General features: G+C 40.4%; 1 protein-coding gene across 3 annotated transcripts in view; it reads left to right on the top strand.

Moving 5' to 3' along the window:
• The window catches only part of dgkg (diacylglycerol kinase, gamma), a 157,006-nt gene that overhangs the window by 113,021 nt on the left and 20,151 nt on the right, over positions 1-23,834 (top strand). For all 3 annotated transcript variants that reach the window (XM_005746255.2, XM_005746256.2, XM_005746254.2), the window contains 2 exons: positions 6,716-6,806; positions 17,063-17,264. In XM_005746255.2, the coding sequence (XP_005746312.1) occupies positions 6,716-6,806; positions 17,063-17,264 (293 nt within the window). The remainder of the gene's footprint in view (positions 1-6,715; positions 6,807-17,062; positions 17,265-23,834) is intronic.

The raw sequence follows: 23,834 nt of genomic DNA, 5'->3' as shown, positions 1-23,834 counted from the left end.
CAGTAACTAAGTAACTAAGTAATTAAGTAATTAATTACTTTTGAAAATAAGTAATCAGTAAAGTAACGGGATTACTTTTTTGGGGAAGTAATCAGTAATTAGTTACTGATTACTTTTTTCAAGTAACTTGACCAACACTGATTATAACAGAGAAAAGCTAAAGCTGATTCAGTTGCCTGATCAGGAACGGTGTCAGTGGAAGGGTGGCTGAAACAGGGAGAAAAGGCTGAAGCATGCCAAATTATTATAGGCATGGCAATTTCACATTTTCGGTTTAAACTGTTGTCAGTGTGCACAGATGAGGCCGGCAGAGAGGTACAACAGTGAATGTCTGCAGCCTGTAAAGCATGGTGAAGGCTCTGTCATCATGTCATGGTTTAGGGCTGCAGTCAGCTGTGTTGGAGATCCTGTCAAACTGATGGAATTATGAATGCAGACAAGTACAGACATCTTGAAATATATCTGAATGGAAAAGACTTTCAGCATGATAAGAAACTCTCAGTCGCAGTCATACCTGAATAGAAAAACACAAATGGAACACTAACAGTGATGGATTACCCTGCCCAGAGCCCAGACGTCAACGTTTTTGAAATAGCGCAGATTCATCTTGACAGTGAAGAAAAATAAGAACTTTAGAATATCCTTCAAGCAGCCTGGAGAACTATTTCTGTGTACTATTTAGTGAATTACAAGAAAGCTTGCCAACAAGAGTTCAGGCTAAGTCAAAGAATAAATGTGGTCCTACTAGATATTGACTCGCAAGCCCGATAGAACTGCAGAAACTGTTTTTGCCTGGCTTGGCATTCATTTATGCAGGTGCACAGCTGGCATCAGTAAATTTTGGGAATGTTTTGCTCCAGTGACACCTTTAAAAAGGGGGAAAAAATCACTGATTTGATGTGACATAGTTAATGTCATAAAGTTCAATTAACATTCCTTTAACAAAAAGTATTAGTATTAACAGTTATGTCATGGTTCAGGCTTTATTATGTGAGGCATTAGCCCTGAGGGGCTGAGGGCTTTTTGAAATGAAAGTCTGCATGAGACGGAGAATCTCATACAGAAATCCCCCCCCTCCCCCCCGCCTCTGATGATGAGAAGATCACAAAGGTTGTGCGCTTTACTAGTTTGAACATCTGGCCAGTGTAGATCCAGAAAGGAAATCTCAGGGATTAGTATAAATCATCTTTCTTTCAAAACCACTGTATAGTTGGTATTAGCTGACTGTCATTATGGCCTCTTTGAATAATACCAGCTCAGCAGTTAATGTTATGTTTTATTCTTATTGGGAAAAAAGCCTCAGAATTACCTCACAGTTTGAGATGAAACAATAGTATCTAAATTATATACATTATTATAACCATGTTAAGCATTATGACCACCAGTAAATTATGAATATATTTAATGTGCAAACGTGCACATTAATATACAGAAACTGGACTAGGGAAAGCTTGCATATGTTTCTGATGTATTTTAGAAAGAGTGTCATTATTAGCTGCACTTTAGTCAAAAAAAGCATACTACTTCACCAATTCTCCTCATTTTCAGCTTCATGTATTTATTTTTGGACCGTACTGGAGTAGCTTTGCATGATTCACAGTTCAAAATATACGACGGGAAATAAGGAAAAGCAGAAAGGATCCCTTTCAGCTGCTGAGCAACACTTTGATTTATTCTTTCAATTCAGAATGATATTATCATCTCTAATAAGCTCCCATCTGTCCTGTTTCTTCCAAATTACCAACCTTTTATGCGCCACTTGTGAATTTTGAATTATTTTGAGTTATTATTACACTCTCCCCTCTTTTTTTCCCTGGTTCAGAGGGAAAATCTACTCTCTTCCTGTTGTGCAGACAAGGATATACATGTACGCAAGCAAAGGTTCACAACACACTGGGGAAGTTTTTCTCTTTTTAAAAACCACATCGATACAAATGTTCACTGATATGATCTTTTTCCACCTTCTCTTTTCACTATATTAAATTAACTTCAGTGATAGTAAGAGTCCTTTTAGTAACGGTGTGTTTTATAATACAACACAAGACATTCTTCTAAGTCTAAATAATACTGTTGCTATGTTATGGTGAGTAGTTTACATGCACTTGTTGTAATATCTGGATTTTAATGATTTTTTTTGAGGTTGGAATGACTGTACAGAATACGTTTTTATTGAGTGCACTAGTTTGAATTTATTTTTGACTTTCTCTAATCCACATAGGTTTAAAAGTATGTAGACTCAAACAGATAGATACACTCACTTAAATCATTTAATAAGTGGTGCTGAGGGTTCTCAGTGTCTTTTAATTTGATGAGGCCAAGACCTGTTAACCTCTTGTTAGTGATCATGATTGGCTCCAACTGGTAGTTTCAGTTTCTGTTTGAGGGCACCACTTAGATTGAGCAACAGTCTGAACAACCGGAAAGTCCAAGTGAAAATCTAAGAAGGAGAACACAAGTTGGAGACATTTCTAAACAGTTGCAGATTCCAACAGTATAAGTTCATCATTAATTGTATGTAAGTACAAGTTATTCGAATGTGTCATCATCTGACCACGGTCTGGAAGAAGATGCAAACTGTCACTCTCTGATGAAAAGAAATACGTTTCTAAGGTTATTAAAAATGTGTATTGTAAAATCAATGCACTGTTGAAAAAGAACGGTTCAAAGAAATGATGAGAAACATGACAAGTTACTTTTTGCATAATACTCAGTATTTTGCACATTTCCATTGCACTGTCTTGTGTCTGTATCGTCCTGTTCTGTCTAGTGTTGCACTGTCTTGTCTTGTTTTGGGGTTTTTTGCATTCTTTGCACATTGCACTTTACGTAGTCCTGTGTTTGTCTGTTATATCGTTAGCTTCATAGCATAAGTGCCTAAGTCATTTTTTGGTCAAATTGAGATTTTTGCCTAACTTTACTCCCCTACCACTGCTGCATCATCCTGTCCGTCTGCCTATGTCATCACAAAAAAATGACTTAGGCACTTATGCTATGAAGCTAACGATATGTCATATGTAGCACCAGGGTCTCAGAGGAACGGTGTCTCGTTTCACACTGTACATGGTTGAAATGACAATAAAAGCCACTTGACTTGACATTCATGTCCATGATGAGTGTAAGTGTATATCGCACCAAAAATATACCTATTTTCTCACCTGATATGCTTGTATATGTAGCTATAATTAGCTCTCTTCATAAGCTGCTTTGTCGAGCTAAAAGAATGGGTCAATGAAGCTTTAGGTCACCGATCGCCTGATTGGATTATCAGAGATCAGATATCAGCAACTTCTTACCAGCTGTCTAAAAACACTGCAGCCAGCATTGTGTTAGCCTTCAGTTCTTTACTTTATCAAGCTCGAGTATTGTCTTTCCATTGTTTTGCATTTTCTCTGTTCAGACATGTACAATGATAATAAAGGGCTATTCTATTCTATTTTTCACACTGTTTAAGACCAACAGGGTTTAATTTCTGCTTGCAGAAAACCAATTTAGTATATAGATACTCCATTTTATATAGAAATTGGAGTATCTATATGTCTGTATACCACTGACTGCACTGGGCTTTGTCTGCACTGATTTTCAAAGTCAGGACACATTCTCTGCTAATTAGTTTTACTCCCTGACCTCGTATCCTTCTGATTTCACAACCGGTATGAGAGAGGAGGAGGGATTGAAAAGACGTGGTGGGGTCATAAAGTCATTTTTCATATTAGTGATTTAAAGAGATGCTTATCTGACAGGAAGGGCAAGAAACTCCAAGGCACAGTATACTGGTGAGGGTTTTGGAGTCCCCGAGCAGTACTGAAGTAGTGAAGCACCTGAACTGTGTTTTCATAACAGCACAGTTTCACCTTGTACCTTACTACACCACCAATCTCTGTTTGCCACACTCTCTTTGAATCTTTTGGTTTCTCTGAAGGAGATGTGTCATCTTAAAAACCAGACAGTACTTGTTAAAGTTGAATAGAATTAATAAGTACTTCTCTTTTTTGGAAGTACGCTGTGAAAGCCAACTGAGGGCTCAGCACACGCTGAACTGGAGACTAATAATGAGAGATTAAAGTGTTAGACTTTTTAGACTATTTACGATCCCCTTTGTTGTAGTTTTGCATTAGGTTTAGTGCAGAAACATGGGAATAATGGTGGAAAGGCTTAAGGAAGTAGTCTGCCTCCCTGTTGCACTCGCTGTCCATAAGGGGGGAGGGGGACATGAGTTAATTGCATTTTTTTACAGGCTGTCTCAAGTGGAAGCAGCTTAATGAGGTTAGGCAGCTCGCCTCGTTGAGAATCACAACTGTTCCTAATTGTGATCTCAAATATGCTCATAATCCCCTGATTTGACAGCAGCAGAGGTTTCTGGGGAGGAATTAAGGTGAAAGAGAAAGAGCGAGACACAGAAAGACAATTAGCAGCAAGAAAAACATGTGAACAAGTGTATCAGCTGAAGACAATCGTGCTACCTTTTAAAGAACATGAAGAGTAATTACAGATTTTAATGCTGTGTCTGAAGTCTGTTCAGTATTGTTCTGTCTCTTATTTTGCTCTGTTAAATTTTGAGACTTTTCTAAAGAGCTTCTGCTTGAAATGTTCTATTTTGTTGGGCTAGGATTGCACCTAACCTTGGTGCTGTCATACCTCCATTATACAACGCTGTTGCGTCAATAACTATGTTATTAGTATAAGCAATATTTCCACATACCAGTGTACCTACTGTGATTTCATTAAACATGCACCACTTTTAGTGATTGCATAAATATGCAGGGTCATCCTTTATCTTCCATCTATGTTAAAGCTAGAAGCTCTAGGAACCCCTTGTTTAGTACTTCACACGTAGTGATCGTGACAAGTCATGACCAGTGATAGTCCCCAATCCTTAACAGTATCCCCACTTTTTTTTGGCGGGGGGGATTGTGTTTGTCAGAATTATTATTTTTTGTTGGTCACCTGAGTATGAAAAACTATTTAAAAAGAACAAAATGACGTATTCTAAAGGCGTAGGTTTAGTGTCAACACAGATGACTGGTTGCTGATTTAGACTCCTGCCATGAATCTCAGCTGAGCTAAAATATAACTTGTGTGTGTGTTTGATGCTGTTGCCAGCATTTATGCTTGTGGTGGTATCCCGGTGTATATGTTTTATATACAGTACCAGCCATGACAGAAACAAATAAAATGCTGGGACTTTTCCCTTCTCGGGTCTCTACTCTTTGTTGCTGTCAATTTCTTTATTTTTATTTCAGAGGCAACCATAGTTGTTCCATCTCTTTGCAGAGTCCCTAAGGTCAGCTCCAATAGTTTTGACAATCTCCCTGCAGGAATTTGCTGACATCTGTGAATCCTTATATTATATATTCTTCTGTCACTAATCCATTGAAAAACTGCAGAGACAAAGTATCTACAAATGTACAGGAGTAATCAACAGTACTAAACAGGTCAATCGTAATAGTTGTGGGCTGTGTCAACACGATGTGTAGTTACATTTCTAGGGAAGTGCATGTTAGGTAACATTATAGGGTTTCAGGGGGGTTGGGGTTTAGCACAGACCTATGTTGTAGATTTAACTCAGTAGTATAAATACACTGTTAGAACCCACAGGGTTGAAAGTTCTTCAGACTATTTCGTGCCGTAATACTGTGGATCGTCTACAGCAGGGCTGCCCAATCCCAGTCCTCGAGAGCTACTATCTTGCAGCTTTTAGATGCATCCCTACTCCAACACAGCTGAATCAAATGGTTTGATTACCTCTTCAGCATGCCATCATGTTTGGCAAAGGCCTGATAACAAGCCATTCATTTGATTCAGGTGTGTGGGAACAAGGATGCATCTAAAAGCTGCAGGATGGTAGCTCTCGAGCACCGGGATTGGGCACCCCTGGTCTACAGCATGTATGAAGAAGATCCACACTGCCCAGTGATCACGAAGGCAACTAACTTCTTGCTACCTTTAATTTCACGGTATGTTATGCAAGGTGAACCAGACTCGCCTGTACAGCACACCTTGTAACCAGATCATATTAAACCCCCAGAGGAAATAATGAATGAAATTAGGATGTTTTTGCCTGTGGACCAGTGAAGGGCACTTGAGGTCATCTTTCCAGACTGATCAAGCAGATATTTCACCTTGACTGAAAACCGTATCATTCAGCCACTATCCAGTCACAGAACAGCAATGAATGACACGAAGATATGAACATAAATAAATCCATCAGGTCACCTCTGACAAATCCGTCTGCAGGGCAGAAATGAACCTTTGCTCAGTCAGGCCCAGTCAGGTTTGCTTTGAATGTTGTGAATCACAGTAATGGTTGCCCTGATACTATAGCCACCACCAGCAATGTTTCACCCCATGTCCCCTCCGGAGGCAACGCTCACGTTGCAGCTCACAGGATGGTTTCGATGAGAACAGCAGAACGCCTGTTTGACAGATGGCGGGGTCAACTTTCTGTGCATTAAATGCTGCCAATGCTCCTGTCCCCATTCTAGCTTCAGGGTGCATTGATGGAGTTTTGAACTCTAAGGTCACATGACCACAAGCTGTCCTGAACTGTCAGAAAATGTGAGATGACTCAAGGCAGCAGACAGCTTCAATATGTGTCCACTGCACCCGAACAAATCGTGCTGTAGGCTCAAAACACAGTACTTATGAAGTGGGAGTATTATCTGATATGTTTGCCAAAAGAAATTGTCTGTCCTCTGTGTCCCCTCTGACTCCTCAGAATGAAGAACAAGCTGTGGTACTTTGAGTTTGGCACCACTGAGACCATTTCAGCCACCTGCAAGAAACTAAACGAATGCATAGAAGTGGAGGTGAGTCACAGTCTTATCAAAGCTGCTATCTCTGATGCAGAATTGATGAGTAATGGCTGAAAGTGACTGGCTGGTTAGATGACAAAAACACTGGAATATTGTTTTTAAATACTGAAGACATGCTATATTTGATGCATCAAAAAAGATAAATATGAAACATCCTGTTACAATAGATACCAACAACTTTGGCTTTCTGTGGAACTCTTTATAGAGCTGATACTTAATGTTTTTCCAAAAAAGAAAAAAATGTGTCAGAAGTTTACAACAAAGTAGTTTGCTCGTATTAATGAGGCAGGCTATTCATAGCACATCATCAGATTAATGCTCCATAAAGTCACTGATTGCCTCATTCTGTCATACAGCGCTGAATAATCTGTCACCTGGGTGCTTAAAGCACAGCAAGACTCTGAGAAAACACATGAGAAACATACCTTATCAGAAGGCACTGACGAGAAATGGAAACGAGCTCTGTAGCCCACAAGGTTCACATTCCACTGCCTCCCTCCACAACTCAAAAACACCTCAGGTTTACATCATGTTATGAGATATTGAGATCAAAAGTCATTCCACTATCTAGAGTATTGTGCTAAACATTTGAGCCACCCCTCATTTCTTTATATTTTGCTTCCTAGACTTTCTTGTAATATTTTAAGTGGTCTTGAGCAAATTTCAAATTTCTCTGGGGTTTCTAGAGGTCTTTCAGAAGTGTTTCTTTTGACATTGACTGTTTTGTCACTTATTTTCTTTTCTTGTACCTGATTTTTTTGTTTGTTTGATGATTTGTTAAGCCTTTTAACACTGACCTAAGAATCATTCAACAATAGAAAGACACATAACTCAAAGAATAACTTAGCACATTTGTTCCCAATTCTTTAGTTCAATCTTTGAACAATATGAAAGGTAACAGTTTAATAGGCATAAAATAGTTTTAATTTTTATGCACCAAGAAGGTGAGTCCCAAATAGCTATTAGCTGAAAACTCTGCCTATCTCAACATAGTGTGTACTATGTCCTTAAACAATTTGAGGAAACCGGACAAGTGGAGGCTGAAAGAAATGTCACGCTTAAAAAATTACAGCAGATGAACTGAAATATGAAAGTTATGTCCTTAAGCAACACCAAAAGAAAGACCCGACAGCCGACCCGAGAAATGCATCTAGGCCTTCAGGTGATCCATCTACTGTTCACTGAAGTTTCATCAGAAAAGTGTCTCAGTGGAAAGTTGGCTGATCACCAAGCCATTCTTAAGGAAGTGAAACAGGAACAAAAGTCTGAGGAGTGAAGATCATCAGTATGTAAGGAGGAAGTCAGGGGAGAGTTGTAACAGTAGTTTTGTCCCAATTCATAGGCCGAATCCGTCGGAGGACCCGGCCTTCGCAGTCTTCATGGGTCAGGTCCCTTGAAGACCGAGAAGGCCGGAAGTGCAAAGCTGTGAAATGGGACAGTCTAGCCTTCAGATTTGCGTCGCCACTGTCTCGGTGGAGTTTAATAAACTCAGCCGTCTGCTCCTTGCTATCTAAAATATAACAGGACACTGGAGTAAATTCTCGACCATCTCACACTTCTGTTTAATCAGTTTTCAGTTTGATATTCATTCAGCTGTGTGAAAACTATAACTTTAATCTCAGTCAAACCGATTTACTTAGGAATAAATAAAACATTGAAAAAAGCCTAACAGTAACATTTTTAAGTTAACTAAGTAACGTATATATCATGTTTAACCTGAGTAGTGAAAGACAGCACGGGGTCTGAAAACGATATGCCGAGAGTTCACTATTCTCGCTGGCTCTAATGAGCCTTGACCACCCGGTTAGCTATCGAGCTATCGGTAACAGACATCAAAGCACTTTTGCAAATATGTGATGTCTTAATAAAACGAGCAGATATTTGAAGTTTACACAGCACCATTCTCGCCTGAAAATATGTGAAAAGTTTATTTTGTGACCCAAAAAGAGTAATAAGAGTAATACTAAAACCAACTAGCTGCCGCCATTGTTGGAAACTGGAATTGGCTGGGCCGCGCTATGAATTCTGGGATAGGTTGGTCCACGAAGGATATACCCGACCCATCCTTCAAATTCTGGGAAAGGATGGGACACATTTGTCGGCTGCATTTGAAGCAGCCTTCGAATTGGGACATCCTTCATCGCCTGGCTGTGACGTGATCGGCCTTCAAATGCAGCCTCCGAAGGATGCGGCCTATGAATTGGGACATAGCTAGCGAGTGTCTACAGCTATCTGTAAAACACTGTCACAGTCCTGGGTCAGTAACCAAATGTTTTGATTTGTTTTATTATTATTATTAATCTGTGATTTCATCATGGTTTCTGTTTTGTATTTCCAACGCTCTAGTCCTTCTTTGCTCTCTTAATTCCAGTTCTTAGGTTTCGTTCTGGTGCCCCCATGTTTAGTGTAGGTTTAGTTATGTCTTCGTGTTTGCCTTCTTGTTCCCCAGTCAGTCGTGTCTCATGTCGCTCATGTCCCTGTACTCAGCGTTCCCTCTGTTCAGTGTCTAGTCTGGGTCTCTGGTCTGTTATGTACTTCCTGTTTTATTTTGACAGTCCTGCTCTGTGTTCAGCTTCTGTTCCCCGTCTCGTCTGTGTAATTAGTACCAGCTGTGTTTCCCTTCTGTCTCCTGTTTCCTGATTACCCCGTCATGTATTTTAGTCCTCTGTCATCCCCTGCTCGTCGTCGCATCTTTGTCTTGTGTTTCTCTCGTCATGTTTTGAGCCTGTGTTTCCTAGTGTCCAGTTTAGTTTAGGTTTAGGAACAAAATGTCATTGATGCCATTGTAGCATCCACTGCTATGAGCTGCCCTTTGGTGTTTCAGCTGATTGAGCACCTCTCAGTTTTTCAGCGGCTGGGTTAAAGATAGTTGTCCAGGTTTTTCCACTGTTTCAGTGATATATTGCTGCAGAACCTAAGAAATTGAAAGCTTATAAAAAGGAAATGCTGCAAAAACTTGAAAAGATTTAGTAGTGGTATAAATGGTGACAGGGCTGTGGCAATATCACAGTTGGATCGCAACACAACCAATGTGATGACAATGAATTTGCCTTTGACATTTAAATTGGTAGATGTGGTGGGCAAATTCAGGAACATTTAGCAATAATTAAAGGAATTCATTCCAGTAGAACAACAAATGAGAGTAGTTGAGACTGCTGGTACCCTGATGAGATTATTACACAATAACAAATGATACAGGTCACCCTGACCTCAAGGCAATACATTTCTAGTGAAAACGTAATCAGTTAAATGAGTCTCAAATCTTGTAACTTGTAACAGTAACTGCAGTACTACATGTTCTTTTAAAAGTCAAATATATCTCCTCTCTGAGTGTTTGTTAGAATTTCCTATAGCTGTGGTCCTAGCTGGATATCAAGCTGTTATTTAATCAAACATTCAAGCCAACTGAGAAACAAATAAACCTGAGCTGGTAGATCTCGTGACCTTTTTCATGTAAGCTTAATATGACTTTTTATATACCCCCTGCTCCTGTTTAAAAGCAGAATTATTCAGCACAGTTGCACATTGAGGACTTCAAAACATAATCATCAAGTCTGTGGGTAGTTTGATGAAAAAACCCAAACAATAGATTTGTTTAACACATTCAAAGCTTGTTCTTGTACCGTAGCCTCTCAGAAATGATCACATAATATATTCTTCTCCTTAGCCTTCAGCAGCCAGCGCTCAAAGTGCTTCCTGAGATTGTCTGTGCAAGTTACAAAGCAGGCCTTTCATGTAAACACACAGTAGAAGCTTCTCACATGTGAGCATTCCCTCAGGGTAGAGTAAACAGCAGACACATGTACAGGCAGGGAGAGTCAAAGGCAAGAATGGACAGATAAAGCCACATTTCACAGGTGTGCATGTGGAACCAGGACACCCTAGGCCACAAGTCGATGATCAGTTTAGTGATCATGTATTCACCTCTGCAGCTATATCTTCTAGACACACATGTGAATAGAGGTGCTGAGCTTTCAACTGATGACCAACTGGTGGTAAATTGGATGAGGTGGCAGGGGAGGATGCTGGATTAACCTGGGGCACGTAAATGTATAGTGAAAGTGCGCTGGGGACAACTGGCAGAGCCACCCGTCCACAAAGTGAAAAATGGCTCAGACAGTGGCTGAAGCAAAAACACAGGTGTGGGAGGAATTCGGGGAGGCCATGGAAAAAGACTTTCGGACTCCCTTGAAGAGATTCTGGAAAACTGTTAGAACTCAGGAGGGGAAAGCGGTGCTCTACCTGAACTGTGTATAGTGTGGGTGGAGCGCTGCTCACTTTGACTGAAGATGTCAGGCGATGGAAGGAAAACTTCGAGGACTTTCTTAATCCCAGTAATACATCTTCCATAGAGGATGCAGAGTCTGGGGATGAGGGGGACAACTCGCCGATCACCTTTGGCGAGGTCACTGAAGTAGTTAAAACTTGGTGGTACCCTTGGGGTAGATGAAGTTCACCCTGAGTTCCTGAAGGCTCTGGATGTTGCAGGGTTTCTTGGTTGACAAGTCTCTATAATTTTGATTGGAGATCATGGATGGTACCTCTGGATTGGCAGACTGAGGTGGTGGTTCCCATCTTTTAGAAGGGGTACCGGAGGATGTGCTCAAACTATAGGGGCATCACGCTCCTCAGCCTCCCCGGGAATGTCTATGTCAGGATGCTGTTCGTTAATCAAACCTCAGATACAGGAGGAACAATGCGGTTATCGTCCCGGTCGTAGAACCCTGGACCAGCTCTTCATCCTCTCAAAGATACTAAAGGGTGCATGGGAGTTTACCCAACCAGCGTTATGTGAACTTGACGAACGCATTTGACCGTGTCCCGCGGGCTGCTCTGTAGGAGGTAATAATAATAATAATAATAAATTTTATTTATGAGCGCCTTTCAAGTCACCCAAGGACACTTTACAATACGATAAAACACTTAGTACAACAATGGCAGAATAAGAACAATAAAATAAAAGCACAAGATAAAATTAACAAACAGTGGATTCACAGTGAATATGCAGATTTGAACAGATGAGTTTTGAGTTGGGATTTAAACTGGGGGAGAGAACCAATGTTTCTTATTTCTGGGGGCAGAGAGTTCCACAGCCTGGGAGCAGAGCAGCTGAAAGCTCTGCTTCCCATGGTGGTGAGGCGGAAGGAAGGTACAGTAAGCTGGGTAGAAGAAGAAGAACGAAGTGAACGGGCAGAACAGGTGGTGGTTAACAGGTCAGAAAGGTAAGGAGGAGCGAGGTTATGAATGGCCTTGAAGGTGAGCAGAAGAAGTTTGAAAATTATCTGGAATTTCACAGGGAGCCAAGGAAGTTCCTGAAGAACAGGGGTGATGTGCTGGTAGGAGGGGGTTCTGGTGATAATGCGATCAGCAGAGTTCTGAACCAGTTGAAGCTTATGGGGGGATTTTTGGGGGAGACCATGCAAAAGAGAATTGCAGTAGTCAATACGGGAGGTAACAAGACTGTGGACAAGAATGGACGTAGACTGGGTGGAAAGAGAAGGAAGCAATCTGTTCATGTTACGTAGATGGAAGTAGGCAGAACGGGTGAGATTATTGATGTGAGATTTATAGGACAGTGAACTGTCTAGGATGACACCAAGGCTCTTAACCTGAGGAGAGGGGAAAACTGTGGAGTTATCGATGGTGAGTGAGAAATGGTTTGCCTTCAAAAGGTTGGATTTGGTGCCAGTAAGGAGGATCTCAGTTTTATCCTCATTGAGCTTTAGAAAATTAGAGGTAAACCAGGATTTTAACTCGGATAGACATTCTGTAAGGGAAGAAGGTGGGAGGGAGGAATCAGGGTTGCAAGAGAGATATAACTGGGTGTCATCAGCAAAACAGTGAAACTGAAGATCAAATTTGCGGAAGATGGTACCTAGAGGGAGGATGTATATTATAAAGAGAAGAGGGCCTAAAACCGAGCCTTGCGGTACACCAGAGGTGACAGGGAATAGACAAGAGCGGAATGATCTTAGTTGAATAAACTGGGAGATATGATTGAAACCAGGCGAGGGGTGTGTCAGAGATGCTGAGAGAAGAAAGTCTGCTTAGAAGTACAGAGTGAGAAATGGTGTCAAAGGCTGAGCTCAGATCTAAAAGGACGAGAATGGTGAGAAGACCAGAGTCAGCTCCGATTAGAAGATCGTTAGTGACTTTAAGTAGAGCAGTTTCGGTACTGTGACATGAGCGAAAACCAGATTGAAATCTCTCGTAGATGTTATTATTAACCAGGTGTAAATGAAGTTGAGCTGCAACCATTTTTTCGAGTATCTTAGAAATGAAGGGTAGATTGGAAATTGTTAAAGTTGTTAGGATCTAAAGAAGGTTTTTTCAGTATAGGAGTGACTAGAGCAGTCTTCAATAAGGAGGGAACGATACCGGTGGTGAGAGAAGAGTGAATGATAGCAGAAATGAGTGGGAGTAAAGAAGAGAGGCAGGATTTCACAAGCCCTGTGGGCATGGGGTCAAGATGACATGTGGCAGGCTTTGATTTACATATGAACTCAGAAATATCAGATAAATCAGGAAGACGAAAAGTGGAAAATGGCTCAAAAAGGAGAAAAGGTTCTGGAGAGGGCGTAGACACAGCATTTGATCTGAGTTGCTGGTGGATGTTATTGATTTTTGTAGTCCAGAACAGCATCAAGGAGTTGCAGGTTTCAGAGGAATAGAAGTGCGGTGGTAAAGCATTGGGGGGTTGAATTAGTTTGTTGAGAACTGAAAACAGAGTCCTTGCATTACTCTCATAAGAACTGATAATACCAGAGTAGAAGCTTTGTTTGGCCTTGTTAATGGAGTCTTTATACTGAAGTAGGTGGTATTTATAGATTTCTGAATCAACAGTTAAACCACATTTCTTATATTTACGCTTTAGCTCCCGAGCTTTGGCCTTCAGAGCTCGGAGGTCAGAGGTAAACCAGGGAGCAGAGCGAGCGAAGGAAACAGAGTGGGTTTTTACAGGAGCCAGAGAATCAAAGACAGTGCGTAGACAATTATTATAATATAACAACAAATAATCAGGAGTAGAATAGAAGTCCGGAATCTGAACATTGTCCGTAAACTGGTAGTGAGAATGTCCATATCAATGTTCTTGATGTTGCGGAACGAGATGAGATGGGTTGGCTTGGTAGAAGAGCAGCAGAGAGTGAGATTAAATGAAAGGAGGAAGTGGTCAGTTATGGGGATTTCAGTAGCAGAAAGATTCGAGGGAGTAAGACCAGAACAGCAGACCAAGTCCAGGGTGTGTCCTTTAGAGTGAGTGGGAAAGTCGATAAATTGTTTAAATTCAGAGCCTTCGAGACAGGAGGAAAAGTCTCTGGTGAGCAGAAGGTCGTTATTGTCCATGTGAATGTTGAAATCTCCCACCAAGATCACATTTGGGGAGAGAGATGAAAGATGGGTTAGTAGATTAGCAAAGTCACTGAGGAAGACAGGGTTAGGTTTGGGAGGGCGGTATACAGTAGCTATGATGGTGGGAATGGGTCCAGTCAGCTCACATGCAAGGACCTCTAGAGAACTAAAGGTATCAACCTTAACTGGCAGGACTTTCAAGTGCTGGCAAAAAAGGATCGCGAGACCACCCCCACGACCTGAGCAGCGGGGTTTAGAAAAGTAAACAAACCCCAGAGGAGCAGATTCGTTTAGCTGAGAAAAGTCATCAGGTTGTTGCCAGGTTTCAGTTAAGCAGAAAAAGTCAAACTTACGGTCAGATAGGAGGTCTTGGATGAGAGGTCCCTTACTTGTCAATGAACGAATGTTTAGAAGACCGAAGTTGAGTGGAGTATCTTCTTTTTTGCTAATCGCGGTGGGCGCCCTGGGCAGGTGGGCTAGAGATCGATGGTTGACAGCCCGATCAGGGTTCCTGCGAGGGCAGCGAGCAGCAGACCAGAACGATTTAGTTTCATTGGAGTTATGGAAAATCCTGCGGGACCCGCGATGGATGTATCTCCGGCGAGGCTGGAAAGTGATGCCTGGGTGGTAGTGGAGCTCCGCCGGCGACGGGAGCGGCTGTATAGCGGAGCAGTCCAGCCGTGCTATGGTCCGTTGCTACAATCCATTCGATCCTTATACAACCATTGCAAAAGCTTGGTCTGTATAGGCAGCAATAAGTCAGGCTTATTCCTGGTGGGTGTTGGACTCTACCAATGCTGCCCTTTATCACTGATTCTGTTCAGAATTTCTAGCAACAGTAATTCTAGGCATTGCCTAATGATGTAAGGCTTCCACTTGAGCGGTCTCAGAATCTTGGCTCATGTAGATGATGTGGTTCTGATGGCTTCATTAGGTGGTGCCCTCCAGCTCACACTGGAACAGTTCATAGCTGAGTGTGAAGCAGCAGGAACGAGAATCAGCATGTCCAACTCTGTGGCCATGGTCCTCAATCGGAAAAGGGTTAAGCCAGAAGTTTCATCATGTTAAAAGGGAGTTTTTCCCCTCCTGCTGTCACCAAAACGCTTGCTCACAGTTGGTTTTCTCTGTTTTCCCTGTATTATTGTAGCATCTTTACCTTACAATATAAAGCACTTTGAGGCAACTGTTGCTGTATTTTGGTGCTATAAAATTACATTGAATTGAACTGAATTGCAGATCTACAGCTGTCTATGATGACATATTTTGGAAACAGCCAAAGACTGGGATAAAACTTGCTGGGTTGTTTGGTCAATGTCATTGCCACTGATTCAAAAGTGTAAAAGACAAGTAGTAGAATATTATGTATCCTACAACAGAAATACATAAATGATTACTAAATGGAGTACTTCAATCAATATAGTTAATTGAACTGTGAGTCATGCATAGCTACTTTAGTAGAGTCCAGGAATAAAAATATAGAGCTGGAGATGAACAGAGTAGGTCACCTTTAAAGAGATGCACTCATACTCACTGGTAAAGCCATTTAGGGTGATTATAACTTTTTAAGATGTGAATGTTACTCATAATGAGAGGAGTGAAGAGTTTTGCAGTCAGCTATGTTGTTTCTGCACTCATCAGTGTGTATGTACACTTGTATCAGGTTCCACATGTGCTCCACAGTTTTACACTCACACGCTAGGTGATAGCACGTCTGTGTTGTCTTTGCATGCCTTAGGCACACAGTGAAGTCCGACATGTGTGGCTGCTTTGACTCAGCACTGCTCAGCCGTGCTTGCTGAGTCACAGCAATGTGTTGTTGACATAGGGTGAATTATTTGCTGAATCTAGATGATGTTAGATACATAAATTAGAGTGAGGCTCAGGAGTGCCAAATGGAATGGCTTTCTATCAGTTAATTCCTCTCAATATGTATAGACAGTAGGCCAACTTATTGTGTTTTATTGTTACATCACACAACAGTACACTTGGCCGCTGTCCACGTGATGAATCAGGACAGAATAAATCTCGTAGTCATAACAACCCACTCTATTTATCACTCTCTTATTCTTTTACACGCTGAGGCTGGCAATTTAAAGCCTCTGTGACCTTTTAACTCAGTGTAGATCAGCTTAACATGTTAACAAGTTTCAAATAAAACACGTTATTGATTTATTCAGTACATATATATATATCAGTATACATATGTATAGTAGCAATTCACAATAACAGTCATCTCAAATATCACAGTACAGAAACCCCAAAATTCAGACATGTCCCTATGACCCAGCACTTGATGACAGTGGGAAGAAAAACCTCCCTTTTAAAAGGAAGAAACTGTGGAATACTGTGAAAGAGAGCCAGAGCTGAATAAGCTGAAGGCATATTGCCTGAAGGAAACAGCAGTTGCCTGATCCAACTCTTACTATAAGCTTTTTAAAAAGGCTCCGCCTCTCATTCTACTTTGAGGCAGTCTAGGAACCATGAATCAGCCTGCAGTCTGGGAGCCAAGTGCTCTGTTGGGGTAATAAGGTACTATAAGGTCTTTAGGATATGGAGGGGCCTGACTATGTCCTGATAATTACTGTGCACATTGAAAAGGTATGGAGAAGGCCTTTTGACAGTAAAACACACTGAAAACATTTCAAATGCATATTTCCAGTTGTAGCATCATTACTATATCTCTGCACAGATGAACTCTATGCATTATGGATGGCTGTTGGGATAAGGCTGCATTGCATATTAATAAATACCCTGGTGTTAGTCATTCTACAGCTTAAATGAAATACAGAAGAACAAAGCTGAATAGTTAGACTTTTGTGTCCTTACGTGTCTGTCATAAGCATGCCATGAAATCTTTTCATCTGTTTTTAAACCGATTACGTCCTTTGTTGCCTCCTCAGTGTGATGGGATCATTTTAGACCTCAGCAACACGTCCTTAGAAGGCATCGCTGTGCTCAACATTCCCAGTATGCATGGCGGCTCCAACCTGTGGGGCGAGACCAAGAAGAGGAGGAACTATAATCGCATGAGCAAGAAGGTTCCTGACAGGATGCCGGCCAGCACCGTCACAGATGCCAAAGAGCTCAAGTTTTGCATGCAAGGTGAGTCAAAGGTGAAGGAGGATGCAAGAAGCCAGAAGCTGTTGAAAGCAAGTGGTGATATGCTTTCTACGCTCAAGATAAATAATTTAAAAGATTCAGATTTCAGAAACTTCAACATAGAAGCAGGCAGCATCAAAGAACAAGGACAAAAACGCTATGGCAAAATGTTTAGCCAGCTTCTTCGAGCTGGCCCTGAGATTGAAATGTGTGCAACTGTGTATGATTCACCTGCAAAACATCTTCAGATTCCCTCACTAACATCACCACAACCATTTGCTCCAAGGCTGACACTACTATGAGTGAAGTGGATGGAGTAGTTGTTGTGCTTCCATTCTGGTGTATACATTTTGTTTGCATTAAGTGTTTTTCAAACAGATTCAATGATGCCACCAACTCACAGTTAAGGCTGTTGTTTATGGGTTTGTTTGTTTTTTACTGTTTTTACATGAATAGTAAAAAAGAGTCAGTGGGTTTTTAACTAACTAATTAGGACACGATTTGCTGTACTTCAAAAGATCTCTTGAGTATCTTAAAGTTGTTACTTTTGGGCTCACAGTTGTGGAGGTGCTGTGGACTTAATTTTGGATTTATTTTCCGTGTGCAAATTTAAAGATAAGTGGGGGCTTAAATGGGAAAAGCACTCCAAAACACATGTGTGACTTAATTATATATAATTTATATAAATTATATATAATATAATTTATATATATATATTTTATATATATATTTATTTGACAGTGACATTGATATATTTGAAACCGGAGAGAGGAAATCAGCAGGCAGATCAGAGCAGGCATCAAAGACAACAGGTGTGACACTGATTAAGTCGCAAACAGCAAGAAATGAGGAGCTGGGCTGGAGCTGGGTTGCAAAGCGGCTTGCAGATTTGAAGGACTTGTAGGTTAAAGCAGCTTGAGCAGCACAACCTATAATGAGTTTCCTTTTTGACACGAAGAATATCAGCCAAGGCAATAGTTGATGTGGGCTGCCATACAGATCAGCCGATCTGAACTATTTTCCTTTCTACTAAACTACACAGCAACCAAAATAAGAGCACAGCTTTTTAAGGTTCTTTTCACCATCATTGGACAGCACCAAATAGGAGACAGAGCACAGAGGAAGAAAAACACTGTAAAGGGCCTTGGGCCAGACTCAAACCCATGCTGCTATAGTTCAGCCATGTAGCATATGGTCATCTGCTCAACCCCAGAGTACAGTGTCTTCTTGGGTTACTGAATCAGAGTTTGAGTTAGCATAGGCTTCATTCAGTGGACTGAGCCTTTTAGGAAAAATGTCTTAAAACTTTACATAGTAGAATTATAACTTGTAGGAAATACTTTTTAAAACTGTTTTGGGCAAACTTATGAAACTTTAAAGCATTTTGCTCTTTTCATCAGATACAGTTTTTATGTGCTGCTGGCACATTGGTATTAAATGTGTTACCTCCAAATATTTGCCCAGATTCGTTCCAAGATGGCTGCCAAATTTTGAGATTTGCCTTTAGAAGGTCTTTCTTAAATGCTTGTGTGGTTCTTACACCTCTGTATCACCCAACAACACACTGTCTGTTCAGAGCTCGAGTACTTTAGATCCAAAACCCTTTTTTCAAAGAGGAAATATAACAGGTTCTCAATAGAAAATTTAAGAATGTTCTGCTTTTAATAAGAAGGATTGAGTGTAACCTTTCATTGTTCTTGAAGCACAGCTTCCTAGCCATCTGTCGTTATTACAGGCATAAGCTTTTTATTTTATAGGCACATCATCTATGTAGCACCTTTATTAATGCATTCGCCTGTAGAGAGAAAGGACTGAATAGTTTCTATAATGAATCAGCTAGTTTAACTGAAAATCTCCAAATAGCATCAGCACAATCGCTCACCGTCATCCCCTTATGTTTTCTGTCTTTATTAAGACAGAAAATACTTAGAAATAGATGTGCTGTGTATAGGTTCTGTATAGATACTGACGCATAATCTCTCAATGTGCTTTGCCAATTATGCTACTGTAACAATACTGTCACTAGGCTAGTCAGACAGATGGAGGCACTGTGTAGTTGCCAGGAAATAAAGATGCTGTAAAGTATTTCTCAGGACGGTAAATGTAAAATAGATTCATTCTATTTATTTAGTGGCTCCTGGAGTCAGGAAGTGCTGGCATTTAAGGACAGTGACAACCATCAAACATCTGTTATAGATGACTGCTTCAGAATGACCCCAACAATACGTCAGAGAGGAGACAGGAGAAAGCTGAGTAAATAAATAAAGAGAATTATATAAGAGAGACGATACATGCAGACACATTTTTTCAGACTGTGTCCTCAGATCCATGTTACCTTTCAGCCTCTGGGTGCTTTGGATGGTGACTGTTGGATCTGAGACAGTGATGCAATTAACACAAGTTTTCTGACATTGATACGTCCAGGTGGTGAGTGGTCACTATCTGAATGATTCATTTTAGGAACAAAGTTCTTCTTAATTAATGAAGCTGAATAAAAACAAGTACAGTGTTCTCTGTAGATTAGTCATCAAAATAACAACACATCAAACCACTGGCTCACAATTTACTTGGTTTTTAGATTTATTGAGAAAATGATGTCCTCTCCTTCTGGCTTGTCCAAAATGATAAAGCAACTGACAAAAGGTGAGCATAGAGATTATAAAACTATCTGCTGGTTTTATAGTAGACTATTGAAAAACTAGAATATGATTGTTTAAAATAGAAGCTGTCACGGTCCTGAGTCTAATGACTCAGTGTTTTGTGTTTGTTAACATTATCTTATGTTCTTGTTTATTCTGGTCTTTTGTTAAGATTTGCCATTTGTTCGTTTTCGTTTCGTTACTCCCTCTATTCCTGTTCTGTCAGTTTCGAGTCTGTGTCTCTGCGTGTGCGTTGAGCTCCCTGCTTTACTTTGAAGGTCTGTGTCTTATGTCAGTGTTTTCAGTTTTGTGTGGTCCTCTGTCTCATTTGTGTAATCAGTGTCAGCCGTGTCTCCCAGCTGTTTCCCCTTAGTCCTGTTCACCTCTTCCCCTGCTCGTCATCGCGTCGTCCCTCATCTTACACTGTGTGTTCCGTTTGCTAGCTCGCCTGCCTGTTCACTTTGTTTTGCATTCTCAGTTCAGTTAGTTTTCTGTTCCGTTGCAATGCAGCAATAAAGCTGAGTGTTTTGAGTTTACGTCTGCCTCCGTGAGTCCTGCTCTTGGGTCCACCATCCCTGTCTGCCTTCACACAGCCATTGCCTTCATTTTGCCTTCCTGTGCATGTGTGTGTGCGTGTGGTTGGGGTAATTGTGTTCACCAGAAGCTTTTGTAACCTCACTGTGACTGTGACCGACTGAGCTCCTTAATGGATGTGAGTGGGCGTAACAGTGTGTGTGATTACCCCCCTTTAGTGGCTTAAAAAAAACTGTGTGTTGGCATTTCAAGTGATTTAAAGTGTAATCTTCTCCAAACACCAAACAGTAATATTAATCTGACTAAGTTGCAACTTTTGGATATAATTAAGAGTTCTTACTATTTTTGTTTTGTTTTGTTAAATCAGCAAGTTACAGTTATATTAAGAGCAAAACAAGGATGTATGAAAGTACCTGAGCTGGAATTTTGGATAGTGTTTGTTTTTTTTCTTTCTTTTATTTGACACTGCTGTCCATGTAACTACACATCATCTTCTTCCTAAGAAAGAACAGTTTATTCAGTAATGCTTTCACAGTTGAAGCTGTGGCTATTAGACCATCTGGATAATGACACTTCAGCTTGCATTGAGTGTTTCCTGAGAAGAGGTTTTTTTTTCTGCTGCACCACATCGAAGCCTTTGAAGATTTGAAAACATCATAATAACTTATTTGGGTCTATAATTTATTGAAATATATTTCTATTTAAATTGTTATGAAATAAGTGTGTAAGATTTACAAGCAGTAACCTCTGCAGCTAACAGAGTGAAGCCAACTGAACACGCCCTATAGACGTCAATTTTAACACCCAGCTTTTTTTGGCCTGGAACAAAAAAAGAAGGTTTTGAAATCTACAGAAGGTTGATCCCTTTGTAAGAACTATATACAGTATCATCTTTGCAAGTGCCCAGTTTGGGGAGGTTAAAAAGATGGGTAAGTTTTTGTTACAATGGAATTACATGTTTTAGGGCTGTTGCTATGTTACACACATTAGATGTGACAGTTATCTTGACTGTAACGACATGGCAGCTTTTGAAATGTGTGACGGTGACTGACTACCAGCATTACACTTCTAACTGCCAGTGGCTCCAGGGCTGCTGCAATATGGCTAAGACCAGTAACATCTTTATGCATTTGTTTAATGCAAACCAGCTTATGAAATGTGACGGTGTGATCCTTACTGGGAACTAAAAGCTCCTGCAAATGCTGCTGAAAGAAAACACAAGTGTTGTAATGAAACCTTGTGCCACAATAAAAGACTAATTCACATCTGAATGAGTTTTATTTTTCAGATTCACAGTAGAGTCACTAAAATACAGCAGCAGCGTTACAATCTTAATATTAGTGGAGTATTTTTTTAAATACTCTTGGGGCACTTAGTATCTAAAGTGGCCTTAAATATCTTGCATTATAATTTGGAGTTAGAATAATCAAATTTAATTCTAAATATAATTCCTAAATACATCTTAACCCAAGCAGATAATGATTAGTTATAGAGAACTGCCTGGGAAATACTGTTCCAGTGACATTGGCATTATTGTTAGTTTGAAAATGTAATTATTAAATCCACGAAACATCCTAAGTTGTTCATAAGTATTTCTGGTTAACTCTGGTCCTTCATTACTGAGGCATTCATAATTAGTTACACTTTTTTATGCATCATCATGTAGCAACTCCTCACACAGAGAAGTTACTCAATAACCCCTCGTGACTTCATGATTACCTAACCGTAACTCACCATTTATGTTCCCTCATGTAAAGTGAACTGTGTACAGTAGCTACTAAGCAACTACCCAACATAATCTTCACTATTTTTTCCTTAATAGGCAATCACAGACTGCATAACACCCAACAAGTGTTTCACTCATAATGTTCAGACCACATTAATATTCACATCATGTCATTAGGGATGTGTACACCCACTCACAGCTGTGGAGCTGTTACTGACTGAATTTGGGAAAAAGTGCCTCAAGCTTAATGGCCAGTACATAAAGTTACGCTTTAAATGTGACAATCTGTGTGAGATTGGTTTCTTTTTACTGTTCTGTTCTTTCAGTATAACTTTGCATGTGGTCAGTCTGCAGGTAGACTGCAGTCAGAGCCTCCCCTCAGTGGCCACAAACAATAGAAAATAACCCACTCTGTGCTTTCACCAAGGTTTTCTGCATCCATCCCACTTTCGTTTCTTTCACATAAGTCTGCACATCTCTGCTGACTGAACTAAACCTTGTTTCCATGGAGATCTCAGTGCTACACTGAAGCAGAGAGTTCAAAAATACAGGAGAAAAGCTAGAAACTGAAGGAGGAAGAAATGATGAATAGTGACTTTTATGCATTCAGAGTTTGTTATTGCAGTCTTCACTCTCGTCTGCATTTTAAGTCCAGTACGGTGTAAGATGGTAAGATTGTTTGCTGAGTTTGCAGTCTTTAGCCCAAACATTGGGGCTGCAGGGCACTGCTCAGTCCACATGTCCAAATATTAGACTTTTACTCTCTATAACTATTTAGACCGCTGTAAATGCAAGAGCACTCAGCTTATGTTGTTAATCTTCACCCAGGGTTTGAACTCCTGACCCAAATCCACAACACCGGCCTCTTACCAAAGAGGTAGCTGTCCTCACTTGAAGTGATTTTCCTTATCTCATTACACAGACTGACCAGAAACAAAGCTGTTAGTTGTTGCTGGAGTGAGAAGCGATGTATGATCTGAAATCAGGATTACTATTTATAAAGGATTAATAATAGAAGAATCAGTGATTGCTAACTTTAATCCTTTCCAACATGGGATTTTGGTGCCATTGTCTGTTGTTGTAGACTGGATGATCCAGTTTAACCAAAATAAAAAAGCTAAAAATGTAATAAGAGCTGAGTCAGCACTTCTCTGACAGAGAAGAGTTAACAATATGTAAATCTGTCGTGTTCATCAAGATCATAAATAACATAACCTTTTAGGGTTCTTTTTGACTGCATTGCAATGTACAAACATGGACATGGATTGTGCTTTTATTTAGGTTAGATAAACATGCACATACGTCCATGTGTTTCTATTCCAGGTGTTCAGTGGAAAAAAAGTGTGTACCTTTAACTAGCTTCACCCACCATTGTAGTTTATAGCAGAACATGTTTATTTCTTTGTGACTTCATTCACATTGTGCATGCTGGCACCTTTCTGATGGAATCTCTGTTCTCCAGAGCAGTCTCTGGGGATTTAACCTTTATTGAATTACACTCTCCTGCTAATGCGGTTTAGAAACAGGAGTGCTTGAGCTCCAGAGAGAAACTGTGTGCTGGCTCTGCATTTTCTCTTTCTCTGTGAGTGTGTGTGTGTGTGTGTGTGTGTGTGTGTGTGTGTGTGTGTGTGTGTGTGTGTGTGTGTGTGTGTGTGTGTGTGTGTGTGTGTGTGT

This window comes from Pundamilia nyererei, unplaced genomic scaffold (assembly GCF_000239375.1).
Source record: "Pundamilia nyererei isolate P.nyererei 1_Seehausen unplaced genomic scaffold, PunNye1.0 scaffold00176, whole genome shotgun sequence".
Taxonomy (NCBI): Eukaryota; Metazoa; Chordata; class Actinopteri; order Cichliformes; family Cichlidae; genus Pundamilia; species Pundamilia nyererei.
Note: the sequence above shows the minus strand (reverse complement) of the source record. Positions and strands in the feature narration are given on the sequence as shown.